The sequence below is a fragment of the Taudactylus pleione genome, unplaced genomic scaffold, assembly GCF_031769625.1.
Source record: "Taudactylus pleione unplaced genomic scaffold, aTauple2 ptg000792l, whole genome shotgun sequence".
In the NCBI taxonomy this organism is placed as follows: domain Eukaryota; kingdom Metazoa; phylum Chordata; class Amphibia; order Anura; family Myobatrachidae; genus Taudactylus; species Taudactylus pleione.
The window spans coordinates 9394114-9415754 of NW_028285194.1; the positions used below are offsets into that span (position 1 = coordinate 9394114).

General features: G+C 41.8%; 1 protein-coding gene across 3 annotated transcripts in view; it reads left to right on the forward strand.

The window, feature by feature from the left end:
* SSBP2 (single stranded DNA binding protein 2) overlaps window positions 1-21641 on the forward strand; it is a 228377-nt gene that overhangs the window by 56547 nt on the left and 150189 nt on the right. For all 3 annotated transcript variants that reach the window (XM_088457928.1, XM_088457926.1, XM_088457927.1), the window contains exon 2: window positions 10391-10463. In XM_088457928.1, coding sequence (XP_088314054.1) covers window positions 10391-10463 — 73 coding nt within the window. The remainder of the gene's footprint in view (window positions 1-10390; window positions 10464-21641) is intronic.

Here is a 21641-nt window from a genome sequence, read left to right on the forward strand (position 1 = left end):
GCAGGGTCAAAGAAATTAGATATAAATACTTCCATAACGGGAGACTCCACCCAGAGCCAGCCCTAATCATTCTCAGCAAATGCCTAGGGGCGACTTGAATGCCTAGGGGCATTCGGCTCTACAGCTCCCCCACCCCCCACTGCCGCGATCTGGAAGCGCAGCCTGTCAGGTGACTTTGTGGTCACGGTGAGGGCCGCCCGACCGTTGCGCCGCATACGCGTCCACATACAATGTCATAGTGAGGAGGCCGCGCCGCTGCCATTGCCATGCAGTAACCCTGACCGTGAGGAAATGCGATGGGGCGGCAGACAAACTCAGATAATCTTTTGGGGGGGAGTCAGGCTGATTTCCCCAACTCTGACATGACTTTCTGCTTGTTTCAGTTTCGCCGGGTCCCGTTTCGCGTACTTTCAAATTGGATACGCGGACACGCGCGCAATACTTTACCGTATACAAAACAGGCGAAGTAGGCGGAAAGTCCGGCAGTCGAAAAAGTATCAAGGGTGCGAATCAATCAAATTGAATAAGGCTCTATGTATTTGTTAGTTTTTCATATCAGGGCAATGTGTTTTTTTTGTTTGTTTTTTTCCTATTGGGTCAATATGTTTGGTTATTTTTTTCCTATGCTGGCTAATGTGTTTTATTTTTCCCTGTTGGGGGCCAGTCGCAAACTTCGTGGGCTGGATTCAATTAGCTGCGGTACTTTACGGCATGATGAAAAGAGAGGTAGAAAGCCCATGGCTTTTCCTCAGCGATAAAATTGCGGCTAAAGCGCTTTAACCCATAGGTACCAGGATAACTTGCTAGTGTATAAAGACGCCCCCTTTCCCCTGTCAGCACACATCATCTCCAGGAAGTGTAGGATTAATCGGTAACATTGAGAGTCATCGGAGCTGCTCGCAGCCATTGATGTAGACCCTACCTTGCCGCACGCACTGCGATCCGTGCTGGCTGAAATACATGCAGGTGACTTGTACAATGACGCTACTTTGCTACTTATGCACGCCCTTTAAACGGCGTTTTGTTGGTCAGACACGCAGGCGTTCGCACCACCCTGTTCACAAGCACCTTCCCCTGTCACCACCCACAAACGGCACATTCTGTCACTCAAAGTAGTGCTCAGTCTGAGTTCAACGAGCGCACGATCGCAATGACTGGCTTGCGCACTGCGAATTATATGCATGCGCAGATGGGCGAAAATCGCTCAGTGATTGCACCTTAGCGAACGGGTCTGAATCAGGCCCTTAGTGCGGATTCCTGTATGAGCCTAAACAGCCCCAGCTCCACGATTAGTTAATCCGACCCCATTGTTGCAATCCCATGAAAATCATTTTTTCTTTCTTTAAACCTTTGTTGCTATTTTTTCTCTTCAAGCTATTAGTGATTTACAGTTTGATTTAGGTATAGCAGGGCATACTAGAAAAATTACTGTAGGTAGTATGTTAAACAGGTTCAAAACAATGCAGTTTGTCTGTAATATGAATATTTAAATATTGTGGTAATATTTATTTATTTTTTTTCTCCTATGCAATATGAATAGTCTGTTTATTGTATAATCATCAGTATTGTTCACTATACTCTTTATTTCTACGCTATGTTCAATAAAAACATGTTTGTTTTTTTTTTGTTTGTTTTTTTAAACAGGTTTAAAACTGCTATATTTGTTGAGGGGGGGTCTTTTTTTTTTTTTTTGTTTTGTACGAGTGAGTGGACCTTCAACTTAAAGTTGTTTTAACAATTATTTTTGTTACATATTTAATACTATGAAGTTGAGGATACTTTGCGTGCATAGTCAGGGACATAGCCGGTACACACTGGCCGATGTGGGCGATATGTCGTCCGATCCGTCTAGTGTGTACCCGACTTAAGGGGCTGATTCTGAGTTAGGACCAGAGGGAAAGAAAAGCCAACAAATTTACACCTGGACAACCATTGAAATGCGTCTTTTTTTCATGCAGGACAAATACTGTCTGCTTTTGTATGTTGCCCACAAAAAGGGGTGTGGCCCTATGGGGAAGGAGCATGACACATCTGATTTGTCCCATAGAATGATGAAGGGGTACTGATCCTGTTGTACCACTGTTAGCCAGGTGTCACTGCCAGATACATTGTGAATCCAATGATTGCAGTGAATTTACATAATTATCCAGTAGAACTCACCAGCTCTAGATGTAGCTGCGCACTAGCCTGGAGTCGGCAGTGTAGATCACCGACTGAAGGTATGGAAAGAGTGCCACGTGTAGTGTATATGCAGCAAATATCCAGGGAGGACCGTGTATGTACCCTGTGCCAGCAGCTGAACTCACCAGCAATACCACTCAAGGTTTGCTGGTAACACCTGGGTCGGGAATCTGTGGCCATCAGAAATTGTAGGGCACATAGCTCCATGTGTAAGGTGTTTGACTATCATGTTGAGAGGTGATGGGGTTGAATCCCGGGTATGACAGTATTTTGAATTGTGTGTGTTGAATAAGAGGATGTGACTGAAGGTGCTTGGGGAGGTGGCTTCAACCAGGGAGGGGATAGGGGCAGCCAGGAGATTCCGGGGATAAAATAAAAGGAAACTATAAGTAACAATGATCATAAACAAAAAATTGACAAGGCCCGAGCAGCGCGCCCTGCCCTGCAATGTATGGTGCTATGGCACATGTCGTGCCACCCTAGTTACCGTCCTTCATTTTTACACTGCAATTTAGGACAGACCCCTCTAAATCTATGGAACCTATTAAGGTTTTTTTGCATCATTTTATGAATTATTGCTGTGTATTAATAACACAATGCAGGAGATCTCACAATAATCTCATGCAGATGGCTCATTAGTGCTGCAAATCGCAGTCCCCGTTAGTCCCCATCCCCGTTAGTCCCCATTGATAATATGGTCTGACCCATATATACCAAATTCCCTTTTAGTTTACACCAGGGGTAGCCAACCTATGTCCTCGAGAACTACTAACCGTTCACGTTTTCCAGACCACCTAACTGGTGCACAGGTGTATTCATTACTCACCAACACATTTATTATTATTATCATTTATTTATATGGCGCCACAAGTGCTCCACAGCGCCTTACAAAGTACATAAACAAATAAATAACCAGCGACTTACAATACAATACAAAGCAGGACATGGATAATAAACATAGCTATATTAGCGACCTTTACACCCACATAAGCAGCCAAGTGTTAGTTGCCCTAGTGGGGGAGTTAAGGTGCGTACACTCACAACGATGTAAGTAATGAACGATTTTAGTTCAGTTTTTCCCTTTGTAAAATTATTTTCGTTCACTTTTTTAAAGTAGTTGGTTTTACTTTACATAATAAACGATTTTTTGTGTGTTGATGGAAAAATGTTGCAACTTCTATTGGAAATCGTTCAGTTGGCCAGTCTGACTGAACTACAAACTACAATCGACAAACGTGAACGCTCATGAACGATAATCGTTTATCGTTTTACACTGAACGATTTTTTGAACGATAACGACGTGGTTATAGTTAAATCGTTCAAAAAAATCGTTGTGTGTGTGTCTGTACGCACCTTTAGAGATAAATGAAAATATTTGAAAAGATCCACAGGTGGAGCTAATTATTTCACTTGTGATTCTGTGAAGAGACATGGAAAACATGCACTGTTGGTAGCTCTCGAGGACCAGGGTTGGCTACTCCTGGTTTACACCATATTCAGATGGCGTAAACCGCTTTAAGCCTGTGGAGGCTTACTCGCAGGAGAGAGATCTTCCTATCCCTCTCCCACAACCACCGGTCAGCAGCAGAAACTGACACACTGCGCATGCACAAATGTGATAGACTCCTCCAAAATGCCAGGTAAGTAACTCGCAGGGGCAGCGGTTATGGCTACAGCTGTCCCTGCGGGTTAAGCTTAGTACATAGCGAGGATATTTGAAAACATAATGAAAATATCAGTCGCAGTGCCGCAATTAAAAATGCATAGGTCCCTAAACCTCTCTGCACATATTACATCTGCCCCACCTTGCAGTGTAACATGGTTTTACCAAGGTGCATCGTTATTTGCTATTTTTTGTTTGGGTAACGTCCGATTAATTTGATGACATATAATAAGTAAAAAAATAGTATTACATCACCCTGTTAATGCTTGCAAACAGGCGTATTGCCAATATTCAAATACACCTAGTTACAGTTGTTTTCATATTCTAGTATTAGAGCAGCTGGGGATATAAATTAGTGTAAATAGAGATAAATAAGGGGTTTGACTTAACCAGAAGCCTGACATATGTGCTTATTTTATTTGCATAGAGAATGAAGGCTGAGAGTGTATTTGCAATAGCTTGCACCTGTAAGTCGTAATCAAGTGTAATCTTGCAATCAAAGGTAATATAGCCTCTTTATTTTTGGTTGTATAGGCTGTGTGTTTTTCTTTTTACATACATCTAGTGTACCAGTCTAACTGTATTGAAGTTTTACATGGTTTAATTATTTTTTATTTTTTGGGCTGTGCAATGCAAACATTTAGGGGAATATTCAATTAACCGCGGTGCTTGCGCGAGCTAGTAGCAGTGCCCGGGGCTCTTCAATTGCAGCCTGTGGTTATCACGCAGGCTGCATTTACCGCAGATTTCTGTTTGGCTTTCTGCCCTTACTGTGACCGCCATGAGTGTGCAAACTCATAGCTCCAGACAATGCGGCTAAGTGAATTTGCCCCTCAGTTTTTCTGTTTAGTACGTTCATGTGACTTAGTGCCTCACTGGTGTCACATATCCTTATACAGCATTAATTGGCTGTTGATGAAATTGTACATTCAGAGTATTACACAACATTGTGATCATGAACACTTTTTAGGTGTTTTGCATGGGTATTTGAGGTACCACCCTCAAGCCGCATACACACTTAACGATATCACTCATGGAGCATATCATTAAGTGTTTTCCCTGAACTGACAGGCTCAATATCGGGCACGACATTAAGCATACACACTGAATGATATCGTTAACGATATCGTTCAGCGACGGCACCCTCCCTCATCCCTGAACATGCACAACCTGACGATATCATCAGGTTGCCCTGCAAGTTCAGGCGATGAAAGACATCGTTAACGATTTGTGGGAGGGCGCATCGTTAACGATATCATGCATACACACTGGATGATATTGAACGCTATGCACTATAACAATATCATTCAATTTATCGTCTAGTGTGTATGAGCCTTAAAGTGCTCAGTATTTACTATAATAGGTTCTGTTGGTTTATAAAAAGGTACCACCTGGACAGGTTAATAAGTTTTTGTTGCCTATAATAGGTTCTGAGTAAAGAGGACACTTTCACCAAGGCATCAATGTACTTGAGCATTCCCCAACATAGCGCACCATGAATGCCTATAATTTGACCATATGTGCAGATTTCCATCATTAGAAGGTTTCTGCGCATGATGTAGCTTCTATGAAGTAACTGGGTTATTACATGGATTCCCCTTTTGATTAAATGTATTGCTAGGCCTTACATGCACCATACAAATAAACATACTTTTCCGCTTTAATGGGAATCAAATTGTTTACTGGTGCTTGCGCCTCCTGCCTAAAGTGACAGGTGATATTCAGTTGTTTGTGCCGCTGGTACCTATTGTTTCAGCTCACACCCTCCTGAGGTGGCTAGCGGTAATCTGTCCAAAGTCGGGCCTTTCGACGCCCAAACAGCCAGTTAGGCAGCGCATCCAGTAGTTTGAACGGGGTTAAACGCTTTATGCAGCTAATCCCGGTGCATCTGGGTACAACATGCGCGATAAGTAATGGGTGCCTACGACACTCTCATCCAGAAACAGTTTAATTGCCCCTTTAGGATGCAAGCTCTTGTGGCTAGAACCCTCCCTCTTGTTTTCTCTACATAATAGGGTCATTTGCATGTTGTAATTATGTATTTGTTTGTGTACCTGTCTATAACTGTACTAAATTGTTCAATCTTGAACCCATGTAATCTTGTATGTTCTACGCCTGCATATGCCACTACAGAGCCCTTGTTGTGCCTTATAAATAAAAGAAGGATGATACAATTGAAAATGTTCACATCTATGAACCTAGATTTCAAAGAAAAACCTAATGATGTTGTTGAAGTTGCCACGGTAAAATGTTTTTGGCATCCTGCACAGATTAGCCAAGCATTCTTCTGGGAACTTGTATTGCTAATGCTGCTATATTTTATGTATTTTTATTTCTCGTTCCCTCTGGCTCTGCTTATTGCTGCTGTATCAGCAATCCTTCCCCATACATTTTTAATGCTCTTCTATGTAGGGTGGTTTCAGGTCTTCAGATTATTTGTGGTTTAACAAGCGTGTTGTAGCAGGTTTTCTAGTGTATGAATGGAAGGTGTTTCAAAGGACATAGATACAGAACTGCCACCATGCCATTTGTGGTGCCATATGTACAGCCCGATTTTCTGCTGTCTTAATGTGCCCGTGTGCTGCCATTTCAGTGGGTATATCTCCTTGACCATCACTAACTGGCAATAGAAACTGTGTCTCGCTTCTTGTGAAAACATATCAGCCACTAGCTGTAGATTCTGCTGCAGTTCAGTCAGTCTACATGTAATTCTTCTTGGAACAAATTTCATTACACTTTGGTTATTTATGCAAACCGTTCATGTAAATAAAGACGTGCCCATTATCTAGTTAAACTTGTATGGGAAGAGGCGCTGATTTGTCATAATATGTAAGCAAAAGAAAAGGTATATTCTGCAAGCAGTGAAATCCCATTGAAGTACAGTAGTGATCCCAAATGAGGACGCACTTTCTCTGATCATAAATTAGCTGCAGAGATTCACTGTGGGCAGCAAATATAGGACTTTTGTTAGGCATGGATATTGTTCTTTACTGCACTATACTTGTTTTCTATAGATGTTTAATGTCCTTATAGGTATTTTACTACTTTGTATATTCACGAGAGGGAACAATAGTGCAACACTTTAGATGTCACATGTTTTTTTTTATAGTGTGTGAATTTGGAAGTGCTTTACTTTTATATTTCCTCTTGTATGAATGATTTTAGTGGGATTATCCTCATTTTCCACACTCACTGCTCCACCTCTGCTGTCTTCCTCTGTCAGACTCCACTGGCAGCCTGTACTACACTGAATCGTATTCCAACTCCTCGCACTCAAAGCCCTCAACCACTCGTAAGCTGGGTACACACTAGGTCAACTTGATGGACGACTTTGTAGGCACTGAGCTGAACTGTCCCCTGTACAGTATGTCTTCCATTTGTCTGCTTGAGTGCGAGTTTCTGTGGGTGTTCCCTTTCTATCTCACCTATTACAGCTGCAGAACAGTGTCTTTTAGAGCTACCATCTCCTCCTCCTAAATCCTTTCATCTCCTACCCTCCTTAGTTATTTTCCATTATAGACAAACACTCGCAATCCTCTGCTGCATTTCATCTGGAGCATTTCTCCCGGGTTTGGAGGAACCTCTGGGTCTTCTGCCCCTACTTCCTCTTTTCAGCTGTCCTCACCTCCTGACTCTCCTGATGCACCAGAAGTTACATTATAACAATTGCTGAAGGCCATCGCCACCATTGAGTAGACTGTTACTGGTAAACTTGCTGAAGTTCAAATTGACCTTTAGTTGCTTCATCAGGATATGCAAAAGACCCGTGAGAGGGTGTGCGAAGCTGAAACCCATATTTCCATGTCTCTGGTTAAGTGTAATAACCAGGGGGAAAGCAATGAGGCAATAGATCGTTTTGTATCCACTATGGGTGATGCTTTGTACAGCATATCGCATTCCCTGATTCTGCCTCCCAGATATTGGTCTGCATATGGGGATTTTTCAGATGTCTGATCGATTCCTATTAAAGTTTGTTGCTGACGGAACTGATCATCCTCCTATACATGGACTCCCTCCTGATGTGACTCCTACAGGCATTTATGGCAGTACTCCTCTGCATCAATGATCCTGATGCTGTTTTGCACCTGGCTGAAATCTGGGATCCCTTGGACTATACTGGACATTACAATGACCCAATGGTGCAGTGGTCTTGGTCTCTGCTTTCTCCAGTTCATCCTCATCTCTATGATTTCCTGCCTCCATATGTACAGCAGAGTGCACCATTGTCCGCAAGATCATCGACATAAGTCTGAGGAAGTGGGATAAATAGAATGAATGCGTGTCAGAACCATGTACCAACAATAAAAATTTTTAAAAGCGTTTTCTTTGATATGAACTCAGAGATTAAGCTTTTAGCTAATGCTAAGCAAATGGCAGACCAGTCCTCAGGATCCAGAGTCTCTCCCGTCTCCCTTTCCCATGCAAGTTCGTTGGCCTCTTTTAAGAGGTTGTTAAGATAATAGCAGTTTATGTAAAGTACAAATTATTGGTATTGCTGTTAAACCTACGTAAGGATTTCAGCGGGTAGCCATTGTGGGAGGGACCAGGACCCAGAAGGGTATTATAGAAATTACAGAGCTGTAAGTATTGAAAAAAAAACTCCATAGGCAAGGGGAAATGCAGAACAAAAAGCAGCACAATGTGGGAACAAGCACAGTGGAACAATATCTATAGAAAAGGGAACATGATGTTGAGTCCAGTCACTGAAAGCCTTCTGATTTAAACCTGGCAGGATAATTGACTTTTTTCACAGAATCACTAATAAAGTGTGAGAAGAGCAGAGATTGAACCTATGGGTGCAATAGTCCCAAACTTAACAGCGAAAACTTAACAGTAGGGAACAACTTGGCACATAAGGATCGATGAGAAGGTAGGGACCATAATAAACTATATGGGGCGTAAACCTGAAGCACATGCGATGTTGCGGTGGAGAATGCAATAATATGTATTGCACTAAGAGCCTGATTCAGAGCCGCTCGCGAGCTGCTTGATGTTTGCGCTCTGCGCATGCACTGCGTCCGGCGTGAAGTTCAGTCGCTACGGGGCTCGCTACAAGACGTGGCGGCTGTCGATTGTGAGTGACAGCTCGCCCCGTTTTGTAGGCGAGTAGGGGGGGTGGTTGGTCAAACGCAGTCGTTCCCTTAGGAACGCCTGGCGTTTGAGGGAGGACCTACTGACATCACAACTGATGTCAGTAGTGGCTTCCTGCTCTATTAGAGCAGGAAGTACAATCGGCCTTGCGGTAGCCGAGACCCTACCACAGGGTCTCGTTGCAAGGCCGATGGTCGTGATTATTGCAACTGGCTCCTTGCCGCTCGCACAAGCTGTGGGTGGCCTCCCACAGTGTTTGCGAGCGGCAGGAGACAAAAAAAACGCCCACATTACCTGCGAACAGCCCTTACGAGGAGGTCTGAATCAGGCCCTCAGTGTGTACTTTGTTAAAGACGCTCCTTTTTCACCCGAGGCTTCTTTTCAGCTCGGATAAAGGCCATAAGGTTTTTTTTTTTTTATTTACATTTTCAGCGGGATTGTAATGGGTAATGGGCCCCATACATCAGAGATGGATTGCCGCGATCCCACAATGCTGCAACCTAGCATCGCAGGATCGCAGAAATCCAACATGTTGGATTTTGGCGATCGCGATAAAAAAATAATCGCAATCGTCAAATCGGGGACATTTAACATGTCAAATGTCTGCGATCTGGCGACGGATCGCAGAACATCGATGGTGGGAGCTCGGAAATATCAGATCGCGGCGATCCGTCGCAATTGTATGGTCACCTTAAGGCCTGCCAAAGATGAAGCAGTCTGGGGAAAATGTTCATCTTTTTCTAGGAGGTCAGATCTGCAGGAAATTCCGCCAATAGTCGAGGGAAGTTTTATGGTGTACAGTTGACTATAAGATTGAGTGTCTCAGCAATTTCTAATATCAAAAGTGATTTCACCTGTAACTGCGGGGTGGTTAGAAGAGTTTTGCACTTACCGTTCTGAAATGCGTTAACAGCACAATGGTGACAGTGACCAGCAGCTAAATGTTGGTGAAATTCTAATCTGTATAGATTTTTATTTATTGATCTTTATTTTTTTTTTATAACTACAAAGCTGCTATTAACTATGTTGCTTCATGATTATGTACAGTGTGTTAAATTTGGAAAACTCGTGTTTCTATACATTGTTACATGGGGATAATGTGCAACAAGTACAATTTGAGATTTATTTTGTATTACTTTTGTATTAAATGTAGCATTTGGTGCGACTTCCGTGAGCATCATCCCTGTTCTCTCACCCAGACCTTGCTTGAGGAAACCTGGAGTTACTCAGCTCCATTTTGCTAGATCCATTCACAATTGAAGATTTTGTTCACAATTCCAGCAGGCAGTACTGGATAAAAGCAGGGTTAAGCTCTTACTATATTCATGAATTACATAGTTAGGGTATTGTCTGTCATACTTCTATTTGTGCCATTTTACTACCATTATTATTTCTGCTCATCCACAGTGTATCTTTTTGTATTTACCTATTTTACTTTTTCATTTCTTTTAACAGATTAGCTCTATATGTATATGAATACCTGCTACACGTGGGGGCACAGAAGTCTGCGCAGACATTTTTATCAGAGGTTAGTGTCGTTTCTCTACCTGTGGCGAATGCTGGCGGTGAGTGACTGCATGTACGCAATGTACAACCATTTATGGGAGATTTAGGGAAATAGGAATGTCATAGGATCACAAATGCTGTTCTGGAAGATGACATTAGGAAGTGATAAAGTGGGATGGAAAATGAAGAGAATTGGTTAGTGAAGTGTAATATTATACTGGCTACATATGCAGGGGTATGAACAGTGATTACAGGCTATTAACCCAATATTGCTACATGTGTCTACCCAAGACAATAATCTGATTGGAGCATTTTAGTGCATATCAAAAATTCTGGTCCACAAATGAATATGATCAGCCTATGCTTGGTCATTGGCCGACCACGCAGACTAACCCCACATTGATCCAGGTATGTGCTGAGCTGCACATTTTTATTACTGTATGATGCGGTCGGTCTGCACCTATGGAGAATAGGATCGGCCAGCTTTAGAGGAAAAGATTGTTCTGCTTGGTAAAGAACCATGAAATCCAGCACTCCAGTCTATGCCATATGTCCAACTATCATTCATAAACATATGTTTTACTTAAGTTATTCTCCATGGTATAGTAACAAAAAGGTAACTAAGGGGGACAATTCAATTCAAAGCGATGTGCCGCTATATCCTGCAGTGCACATATTGGCCATTTATCCCTAGCACCTTTATGGAATGCCAGGAAAACGTGTGATGCCAGCAGATGCAATGTGCTGTTCTGGAAAGTCACATCGCATACACCGTGTAGGATTGAATTTTCCCCCCAAGTGAGTCTCTGATCAAGTTATTGACGGAGATTATTTTTTATATAGTATATATTCCACTTCTTGTTGAATGTTTTTTAATATGGGTTCCTATAATTGCATTTACAGAAAACATTTAATTTGTAAAGAGATTGCTGTGATCTTTTACAGGAGCTACCACATAGAACATATGGGGAGTCTGGTTTTTAATCTGATTAAATAATTACCTATTTCAGCATCTGTCCCCTTCCAGGTTCAAAACGGTACAAGACAGGGTTGTCCGCTGTCCCCTCTCCTGTATGCCCTGGCTCTTGAACCACTTGCGATTTCCCTTAGAGCTAATTCTTTGTTCCAGGGCATCTCTATTGGCTCAACAGTATTAAAGGTCTGTCTCTTTGCAGACTACATACTATTATTTGTTTCAGACCTTCCCACTTCAATTCCTACCATTATGGATACACTTACCAATTTTGGCACTTTTGCAGGTTATAGGATTAATATCCAAAAGTCGAAGGTGTTACATGTTTCGGGTTCTCAGGCCACTAGGTTAAACCCCATTTGCTACAGGCTTTCAAGATTTCAAAACGTATCCTATATTTGGGTGTGTATGACCCCGCTCATCTATCTGATATTTACTGTGCCAATTATTCTCCTGTTCTTAATACCATATCAAAGATGCTTGATACATAAGTGCTCTCTACCTCTTTCGTTACTTGGAAGAGCATCTGTTCTTAAATCTGTTATTTTTCCCAAATTGTCATATTTAATCCAGATGCTTCCCATTAGGATTACTAAAATTGATCTTTGTAGGCTGAATAAGGACATTTTTTGCCGTTCTCTGGATGGGTCAGAAGCCACATATTGCAAGGGGTAAGCTTTTTCTGAGTAAAAAAGAAGCAGGTTTGGGAATTCCCAACATATTAGCTTTAGAACAATCAGTTTCCTTTCGATACGTCTTGGTGTGTGGGAACGGAATGGTGTACATATAGACAGCTAGAGGAAGATCTTTTGTTTCCCTACTCCCCAGCTGCATTGTTACATGTTCCCCGTGATAAACTACCACAACATGCGTTGTCCAATATATTGTTTTTTTGATACTTGTGTTATTTGGAAGGCTACGAACAGGAAATTACGCCGTAGATATTTGGTCTCTAAATATATTACGTTTTGGGGTAATCCAGCATTTCAACTGGATTTGGATAATGTGGGATTTTCTCGGTGGCAAGAAAAAGTGGTAGCGGCAATCAAGGAGGCACCATTCTTACCTTTCATATGCTTAGTAATCAATATACTTTACCAGCTAAAGATTTCTATATGTGTCTACAAGCTAGACATTATGCACATACCTGCAATAGTTTTTACTAATATTGTTGATCCACTGTAGTCATTATTTGCAAGAAGCACTACCTTCTCCTATAAGACAAAGTTTCTTTATGTAGATCTACTACCAGTAACCCCAGAAAAAGCATGGACCTCTACTATTGAGATATGGGGAGAAGACATACCACAAATCACAATTCTGTTGATTCACATGGGAAAAACTGTTAAGATCCTACATTCTGCCTTGCTACAAGAGGTCCATTTAAAAACAGTGCACTGCACTTATACACTGGGTAAAATAAGTATTGAACACATCAAAATTTTTCTCAGTAAATATATTTGTAATGGGGCTATAGTAATGCAATTTTTACCAAATGTCAGCAACAACCCTTGCAAAGAAATCAAACTATAGGTGTCCATAAAAAGTTGTGTAATAATGTGAAATGACGCAGGGAAAAAGTATTGAACACATAAAGCAAGGGAGGTGCAAAAAGGCATGGAAAGCAAAGACACCAGCTGAAATCTATCAGTAATTAGAAAGCAATCCTGCCCCTTGTCATTGCAAATTAATATAAGCAGGTCCATTTGCAACTGATGGCCTATAAAAATGTGTCTCATTACCACGGTGTCGCAGAAGAAGCATCTCATGATAGGTAAAAGCAAAGAGCTCTCTCAAGACCTTTGCAACCTTATTGTTGCAAAACATACTGATGGCCTTAGATAAAAAAGGATTTTTAAACTTCTCAATGTTCCAGTGAGCATTGCTGGGGCCATAATCCGGAACTGGAAAGAACATAATTTCACCATAAAACGGCCACGACCAGGTGCTGCTCACAAGATTTCTGAAGGAGGAGTGAAAAGAATTATTAGAAGAGTTGTCCAAGAGCCAAGGACCACTTGTGGAGAGCTTCAGAAAGACCTAGAATTAGCAGGTACAATTGTTTCAAAGAAAACAGCAAGTAATGTTCTCAACTGCTCATCGCGCAAGACTCCATTGCTGAAGAAAAAGCATGTTGAAGCTTGTTTAAACATTTGGACAAGCCTGTGAAATACTCGAGAATATAGTCTGGTCAGATGAGACCAAAATTGAACTTTTTGGATGCTATAATACACCCCATGTTTGGAGGAGAAATGACACTGCACATCACCCCAAAAACACCATACCAACAGTGAAGTTTGGAGGTGGGAACATCATGGTGTGGGGCTGTTTTCAGCATACAGTACTGGCATACTTCATATAATTGAAGGAAGGATGAATGGAAAAATGTACCGAGACATTCTTGATAAAAATCTGCCATCTATCAGAATGCTGAAGATGAAACGAGGGTGTACATTTCAGCAAGACAATGATCCCAAACACACAGCCAAGGACACTCTCTCAATTGGTTTCAGAAAAAGAAAATAATGATGCTAGAATAGCCCAGCCAATCACCTGACTTGAATCCAATTGAAAATCTATGGAAAGAACTAAAGATCAGAGTTCATAGAAGAGGCCCACGGAACCTTCAAGATTTAAAGACTGTGTGGAAGAATGGGCCAAATTCACACCTGAGCAATGTATGTGACTAGATTCTTCATACAGGAGGTGTCTTGAAGCTGTCATTACAAACAAAGGCTTTTGTACAAAGTATTAAATAAATTTCAGTAAGCGTGTTCAATAATTTTCCCTGTGCCATTTCACATAATTACACATAACTTAATTTATGGACATCTATGGTTTGATTTCTTTGCATGTGTGGATTGCATGGGTTGTTGCTGACATTTGGTGAACATTTTCATTACGCCCCATTAAAAAAAAAAAGAAAAATGTTTGTGTTCAATACTTATTTTACCCGCTGTATATCACCAGCACAGAGGCGTCTCATGGTTCCCGGTGAATCTGGGGCATGTTGAACATGTCGACACTCTCACTCAACTTTCTTTCACAATATGTGGAAGTTTGGAAAGATTAGGAAATTCTGTGGGAAGGTACAGACCCTTTGGCGATGTTATGTGCCAATTTTATTAATTGGGATCTTCATGGTAAAGGGAATGAGCTTATCCCCTTTTTGACTGTAACGGTCACAGTAACTAAAAAAATTATTCTACGGAATTGTATATCTACGACCTTTTTTTCTCTGCAGTGTAAACTACCTTACTAAAATTAGTGTATCTAGATAGAAGTATTGTCTGATTTCATAGAAAATGGGGAATATTCATTGACTCGCTTGATTCTGAAACCCAAACTCACATTTTTAGACTATTTGAAACCTACGACATAGTATTTACTTTGAAATTTAGTATGAGGTTTGGTGTTGCACTGTGGACCAGGGTGGAGGGGGAGGTGGAAAGGGAAATTAGGTGAATTCTTGGTTCAAAATTGTTAGTATTATATTGATTTATTTTATATAGAAAATATCAGAATGAAAATAATTTTTTCACGGTTTAAATTTCAATGTATTTTTTGGTAATATATTTACTTTTGAATGCAGGTTTTTATGCCTTTTTTTTCTATTAATATGTACTGTATTGTGCAGACTTTGCAATTTTCATTGTATATTCTGTAAATATTTAAGTTGTTTCTATTAACAATTTAAAAATTATTATTAAAAAAAAAAACTTGCCTAGCAATATTGCATTCTAGCATCATTTGTAATCTATTGAGAGTAATAGGGCTTGTACGGACACCCCTTGGAATGCTTCTGATGAAAGGAGTAAGATGTAATCCTGAAATGCATAATGCGTTTCGTACATAATTTCTGTCAAATGCTAAAATAAAGAGGAAATTCATCTGAGCCAGATTCCCAAGTGTGAGAATTTTATATTGTTTGTATATAGAAAGCTTAGTGGGTTCTGTACCACTCTGAAATCCAGAATCCCTTTGGAAGTGAGGTCGGATGAGTCCCTTAAGGCCCCCATAAATGTAGCGATCTACCAGGCGATTTGACTGATTGGTGTGATTTGCCTGCTATATCACACCGTGTAAGGCCCTGATATCTGGCCGAGCGCGCTCCTGCGGGGTCGTACATCACACCTCCTGATCTGTCTGCAGGATCATGAGATCAGGGTATGCGATGTACTGTGATCCCATGGATTGCTATGCGGGTGAGACGCGGGAGCCGGTATATCGGGCAGTTGGCCACCCGATCGCACTGCGTGTGCGGACCGGGCCGATATGTTGGACGACGGATCCCCTATCTCCTCACACGGTGTAATCGCACCGTGTATGGGGGGCCTTTAGGCGGAGTGATGGTGATTTGTGTAATTTTTCTAATGAATACTTCTACTATTACTCAGATGTTTCGCATTATAGATCCTTTATACTGTACTTCATGATTTCAGCTAGGTGGACAAAGCATCATAAAACTTAGAAACCTCTCCAAAGACTCGGGGAGCCACAGATTGGGCATCCACAGACAAGCAAGACAAGTCTTAGTGGTGTGGCACAGATTTGTATAATGTAGTGGTGTGGATACACACTAATCGTTTTTGTTTGTTGTGATTATTAGGGATGATTATTAACATTGGGACTGATTCAGAGTAAGGGACAAAAAAGAAGAGGAACAAAAAAAGGAGCAATTCGCCCCTTGGTAAAACCGTTGCACTGCTGGTGGGGCACATCTAAAATATGCTTAGAGATTTATAGTTTGGAGTGGTATTCCCTAGTGTAATTCAAATTTTTATCGTAAAAACAAAGCTGCGTTGTAATGCATTGCAATTTTGGTTTGTTCAAGGAGAAATTGCTTTTTTTTCTCTTGATTTGATGCTGTGCCCCCTGTTGGAAAAATAATAATTTACTTTGTATGAAATTGCTGGCTTCTACATTCTACATTTTTGAGAAATTGTGGTATCTGCAGTAAACTCTGTATTCCTGTGTGTAAAGATTGGCTGTGCGGTATTCCCTTTGTATATGGTTACATTTAAGTCTTAATGGAAACGACTATGCAAATGGTAACTATAAGACTTTTTTATGGTTTGTTTAGTCATTATGTGTATTTTCTTGCAAGTTTAATAATGTGTAAATAAATGGTAAACCACAATGTTAGCAGACATTTAGTGCAGTGTAGTCTCTTGTGTTCTCCCAGATACAGTGCTGTGTCTGTAATGCTAAGGACCTGTGCTGCCAGGACTGACCCAGTGCAAACTTACATAGTTTATTTATCTGTTCTGACGGCAGATTATTTCTACTGCTCTAACTGGATATGTACTGTATGTACGCTGTTATACAGACACCGTTTTAAATGTTGCCCGTAATGTGTAAAAACTTCTTTTTTACATTTTACACTTCTCTATATATTTTTTTCCTCCATCAATAATAGACGCCTCAATCCATCCCATCAAGACAACCATTTGTTATGAGCTCCCAGTTACTAGATGGATTATTGCACTTAGGTTAATTACAAGGTATAGATCTACTTGGGAGGACAATGCAAAGATAAATACATTCTTGTATGATTGACTGAAGAGGCTCATTCACATATATGCGCTGGGAAAATAGATAGAATTGCATTCGATGTACGTCTTCTACGTGTTGTGCTTTTAACAATAAAATGTATTGTACCGCTAGCATGGGGAATACGGTAACATTATAGTGAGGCTCACTCCACTGCCTCCTATTTCTCCTATATGTAATATGCTTTTCATGCATTTATTCTGTGAAAAGTGCAATAAAACTGGATAGGTGTGGAATAGCCTTTAATATTAGATCCACAGATGTAGGCTTGAGGACTAAATGTGTGTAGATCAAGTGCAGAATGGGAGATGAGAAGCTTGTTGAGTGTAGTGTGCCAGACGGAGTTCACAAGAAGATCAGAGGTAGAGTACATAAGGCCATTCTTTTTTACTGTGTAAAGATAGACCACCTGACATAGTACTTTTATATATGCCGTTAGGGAAAATGACCTTTGAGCAGGGTTCCTTAAACTTAGGTCTAAGTGATTTTATAGGGAGACAATGACCAAATGACATTTTCGAATGATTATATGCAAAGATCATGCGGTTATTTTTTACATTTTTCTAAAGGATGTGTGACAAATAAGATTTATTAAATTCTATATTCAATATAAATATAAAATTCTTTGCTGAATCGCAGCAATGAGGTATTTGGGTTTGAGTCCCACCATGGCCTTATTCACCCCACAGGCTTAACTTTGTGTCATTTATATGTACTCCCAGTGCTTGCATGGGTTTCCTCCGGGTGCCACAGTTTCTCTCAACAATCCAAAAATACAACTGCTAGGGTAACGGGCCCCTGAAAAAAATGAACGTGTGGTAGGGAATAAGGTTTGTAAGCCTTACTGGAACTGATGATAATGGGCAAGTATTGTCTGTAAAGTGCTGGTGAATTAGTGTGCGCTATATAAATAACTGTTAGGAAAGATTTTATTCATTATTATTATTATTAGCAGACCATTTAAAAAATCTAATTACTCCAATTTATTCTTCTGACAATAACATTACAATTGTTTCTAAAGAACTGTCCTGTAACCTGTAATGTCTCAGTTCTCATTTCTCTGCTCCGCTGTGTCCCTGCCTTGCATACCGCAGGAATCCAGGAACGCCTGTGACTGGGGTGTGTTTTAATAAGTGTATGTTTATATTAATAAAATATTTTTGTATGTTCCTCTCATTACTGGTATGTGCGTGCATAATTATATCTAGGTTCATGCAGCACAAATCTGGATTTTGCCCTAGTTTAGATTCCCATCCCATTACCAGAGCTTCACAACCAAGGCCACCCAGACATCGGGCCGGGCGCGGGATGGCCCTCTTCCTGGTGCACATTCCCGGGTAACGGGGGGCATGGTCACGCCATCCCTACATGCACGGGTAACTTGTATCTGCACCCACCTTCTCTCCACACTCCAGTTCACAACTGGTTGCTTGTGCTACAGAAATTATTGAAAGTGAGTGGCAGTAAGGGACTGATACAGTGCTGAGCATATTGTGTGTGCTTTGGGAGCGGGCGTGCTCCAGAGTCTCATACATTTCAGCCACATCTAAATCCATAGCTGTCCTCATTCCCAGATCCCCAGTACATACAGCTCTTTGGTTCTTCTGTCCCTGCTCTTCTTTCATTTCCCCTCCTAGCAGTGCTACAGATGTGTCCTCATACATCTAGCCTCAATACGCCACACAGCGTGAATTGCCTGATGTAAGTGAGCCACCAGGTCCCGTGACAACCTGCTAGCGTCAGGCGTTTTGTTGCGTAATTTTTTTTTTACCAAAAAATGCAACTGGTATGCACCAGGAGACTGTGCTGACCAATTTGATATGTGACACTTACATATCTGTGTGCGACTGAGACTGTAAACCGAACTTGGCGTGGAAGAAAGCTGTGGCCGCTGCATCGTAGCACGTCGCATGCTGATTGAGAGAATATGTCGTACACAGATATACAAGTGTCGCATATCAAAATAATCCACAAAGTCTCTTGGTGCGTCCTAGTTGCATCACATTGTGACTTAGATGCATTTTCAGCAAAAGAAGAAGCCTGGCGCTAGCAGAATCTCACAGGACCTGGCCCGCCGAGAGGCGGCTGTTTGGCGTAACTGCAGCAAAAATGTGTACGGACACATCAGTGTCTGCACCGATACTCTGCCAACTGACTAAGTACATCTCATTTATTTTCCCCAGCTTTCCTACCAGGCTGTATAGATCACAGAACTTTGCCACAGTGATTGGGATAAAAGCAACATGTTCTACATTATTAAACCATTGTCTGTAATGAGCAGTCTATTCAACTGTAACTATTTAGCATCTGTTCGCATAGATCAGCAACTTGTAAGTGTCAAGTTCAATCCAGACTTGACACTTAACAATTCAGCGCCCACCTCTCGGCCATATAAATAATGCTATCACAAAGCTGAGACTTGGGTGCTTGGTGGGCATCTCATGGGTATTACATTGCTGGCAGATGGGCACAGGATGGTTGGTAAATGACTGTTCCCATCTGATAGCTGAAAAGCGAGCAAATAAGCAACTAGAGGTTCTGTATTTTTATTTTTTTTAATACAACATACATTATGAAATCAATAGATATGGTGGTGCTTTTTGCTGGGATAACTTTAAATGCAGCCAAGAAAAAAAAACTAAAACAAGGAAAAGTGAGAATGCTCAATAGATGGTACCGTAGTGAGGCACTTTGGTAAGGAAGTCTAGTGTTCACTCTAGGTCCGGCAGCTGACAGGGCGCCGGGCCTAGAGCTAGGACACTTTTGCTCGCGCCGAAGGCATGCCGGGCAGCTTCCAAGTGCTGCGGCACTGTGAATGGATGCCGAGTGCATGCGCCCGGCATCCATTCACCGACGGTGACCGTTGTGCCGCTGTTTTGACCACCCACGGGACACTGTGACCCGCAAGTGGAGACGGAACCCACAGGTTGTCTCAGTGGGGCACCGTGCTGGAGGGCAGGGTGCTTTCTGCCCTTCAGAAATAGGGCAGGGTGCGGCGCCCCGCTAAAACAGCACACCATACATAAAGTAATGTTAATATAAGTGCTAAAGGGATGTAATCAGGAACCCGGCGGACGAAATGCCAACCGCCAGGCTTCCCAACCGTGAGATCCCGGCATGGAACTAATGATAGGCGTCTAAATACCGACGCCTATCATTAGCCCCACGCCGAAATCCAGACGCCCGAAATACCGAACATAGGTAAGCCGGGTGTCGGACCTGTTAGCCAGGGGGGCAATGGAGGGTTAGAATTAGGGGCTCCTGGGGGGACATAGGTTTAGGTACCCCCCCCGGGAGGGTTAGGGTTAGGCTAGGGGAAGGGGGGGTTAGCGTTAGGCCCCCCTGGGGGGAGGTTAGGCTTAGGCATTAGGGGGGAGGTTAGGCACCACTAAGGGAGGGGTAGGGATAGGGTTAATACTTACCCTGTCAGGATCTCCATCTGCCGGCCTTCTGGTGTCGGTATTTAATCTGCCGGGTTTAGGTCCGGTAGTATAATATAGAGATTCCAAGGTAAATGTAATATTAACATGCAGCCTTCAAACTGCTGTGGAGCTACACATCCCAGCATGCCCTGCCACAGTTTTGCTATTAGGGCTTGCTAAAACTGTGGCAGAGCATGCTGAGATGTATAGTTCCACAGCAGCTGGAGACGAGAGCCGCATGTTTAATACCTCTGTACTACTAGTTTTCTTCAATTTAGACAATCGATTTAAAGCATCAATAATTTAAAAATCTTTGGTTTTGCCTTTTTAAAATATTTCTGCTTTAAGTCTAGCGGCTAATTTGCTGAAATTATGCTACTACCTGCACCTCGCAGGCTATTACATTTACCCCATAGATTATCACTCACTATTGTAACCTCTAAGGCAGAGTTTCCCAAACTCCGCCTTTACAGTCCAGGTTTTAATGGTATTTATGCTTGGGCCCAGATAATTAAATCAAATTGACCTGAGGTACTAATCAATTTACAAATATCCTTAAAACCTGGACTGTAATGGCACAGTTTGGGAAAGTCTGCTGTAAAGCTGGGCTCACACCTTTTCGACTAGCAGCTGATTGAGTTAAACTCTCCCGATCAGCCGAGCGCTGTGTCTCCAGCGTGACACCCAGTTAGCTGCCACAGAGCACCGTACACACTGTGCAGACATGGCGCAGTGTGTACGGGCTTCTTTGGGATCAGGAGGTCAGGCCGACAAATATTAAACAGAACATAAGATGCGACCTCCCGATCCCGACCATTGCAGCGTTTCTGCAACAAAACGGCATACACACCTATATAATAGTCTATCCGATCATCCGTTATCGGATGACCGGGTCAAGGATTGTATAGGTGTGTACCCAGCTTTAGGCACAAACCTTTTCAATTCTCCCATTGGAATGGGTGAGTAAGTTCCCATAATATAAAACATGACCTATTGGGAGTTAGATGAGCAAACTCTGATCTATAATTACCTATGGCTTAGGTGATAATAGGAGTAGACACACATTATTCATACAGAGACTCTGTTCTCTCTTGGTGCTTCAGCTGTGTCTGTTACAACTAGAACACACTGATCTAAACCTAAACAGTTCATCTAGCATGCATCCTTAATTTTTGCTTACAGCTTGTTTTTCTTGCCTTACAGCAGATGGGACAGCCCTTGGGAGAGCACATCAAGGGTTGCGCTCTACAAT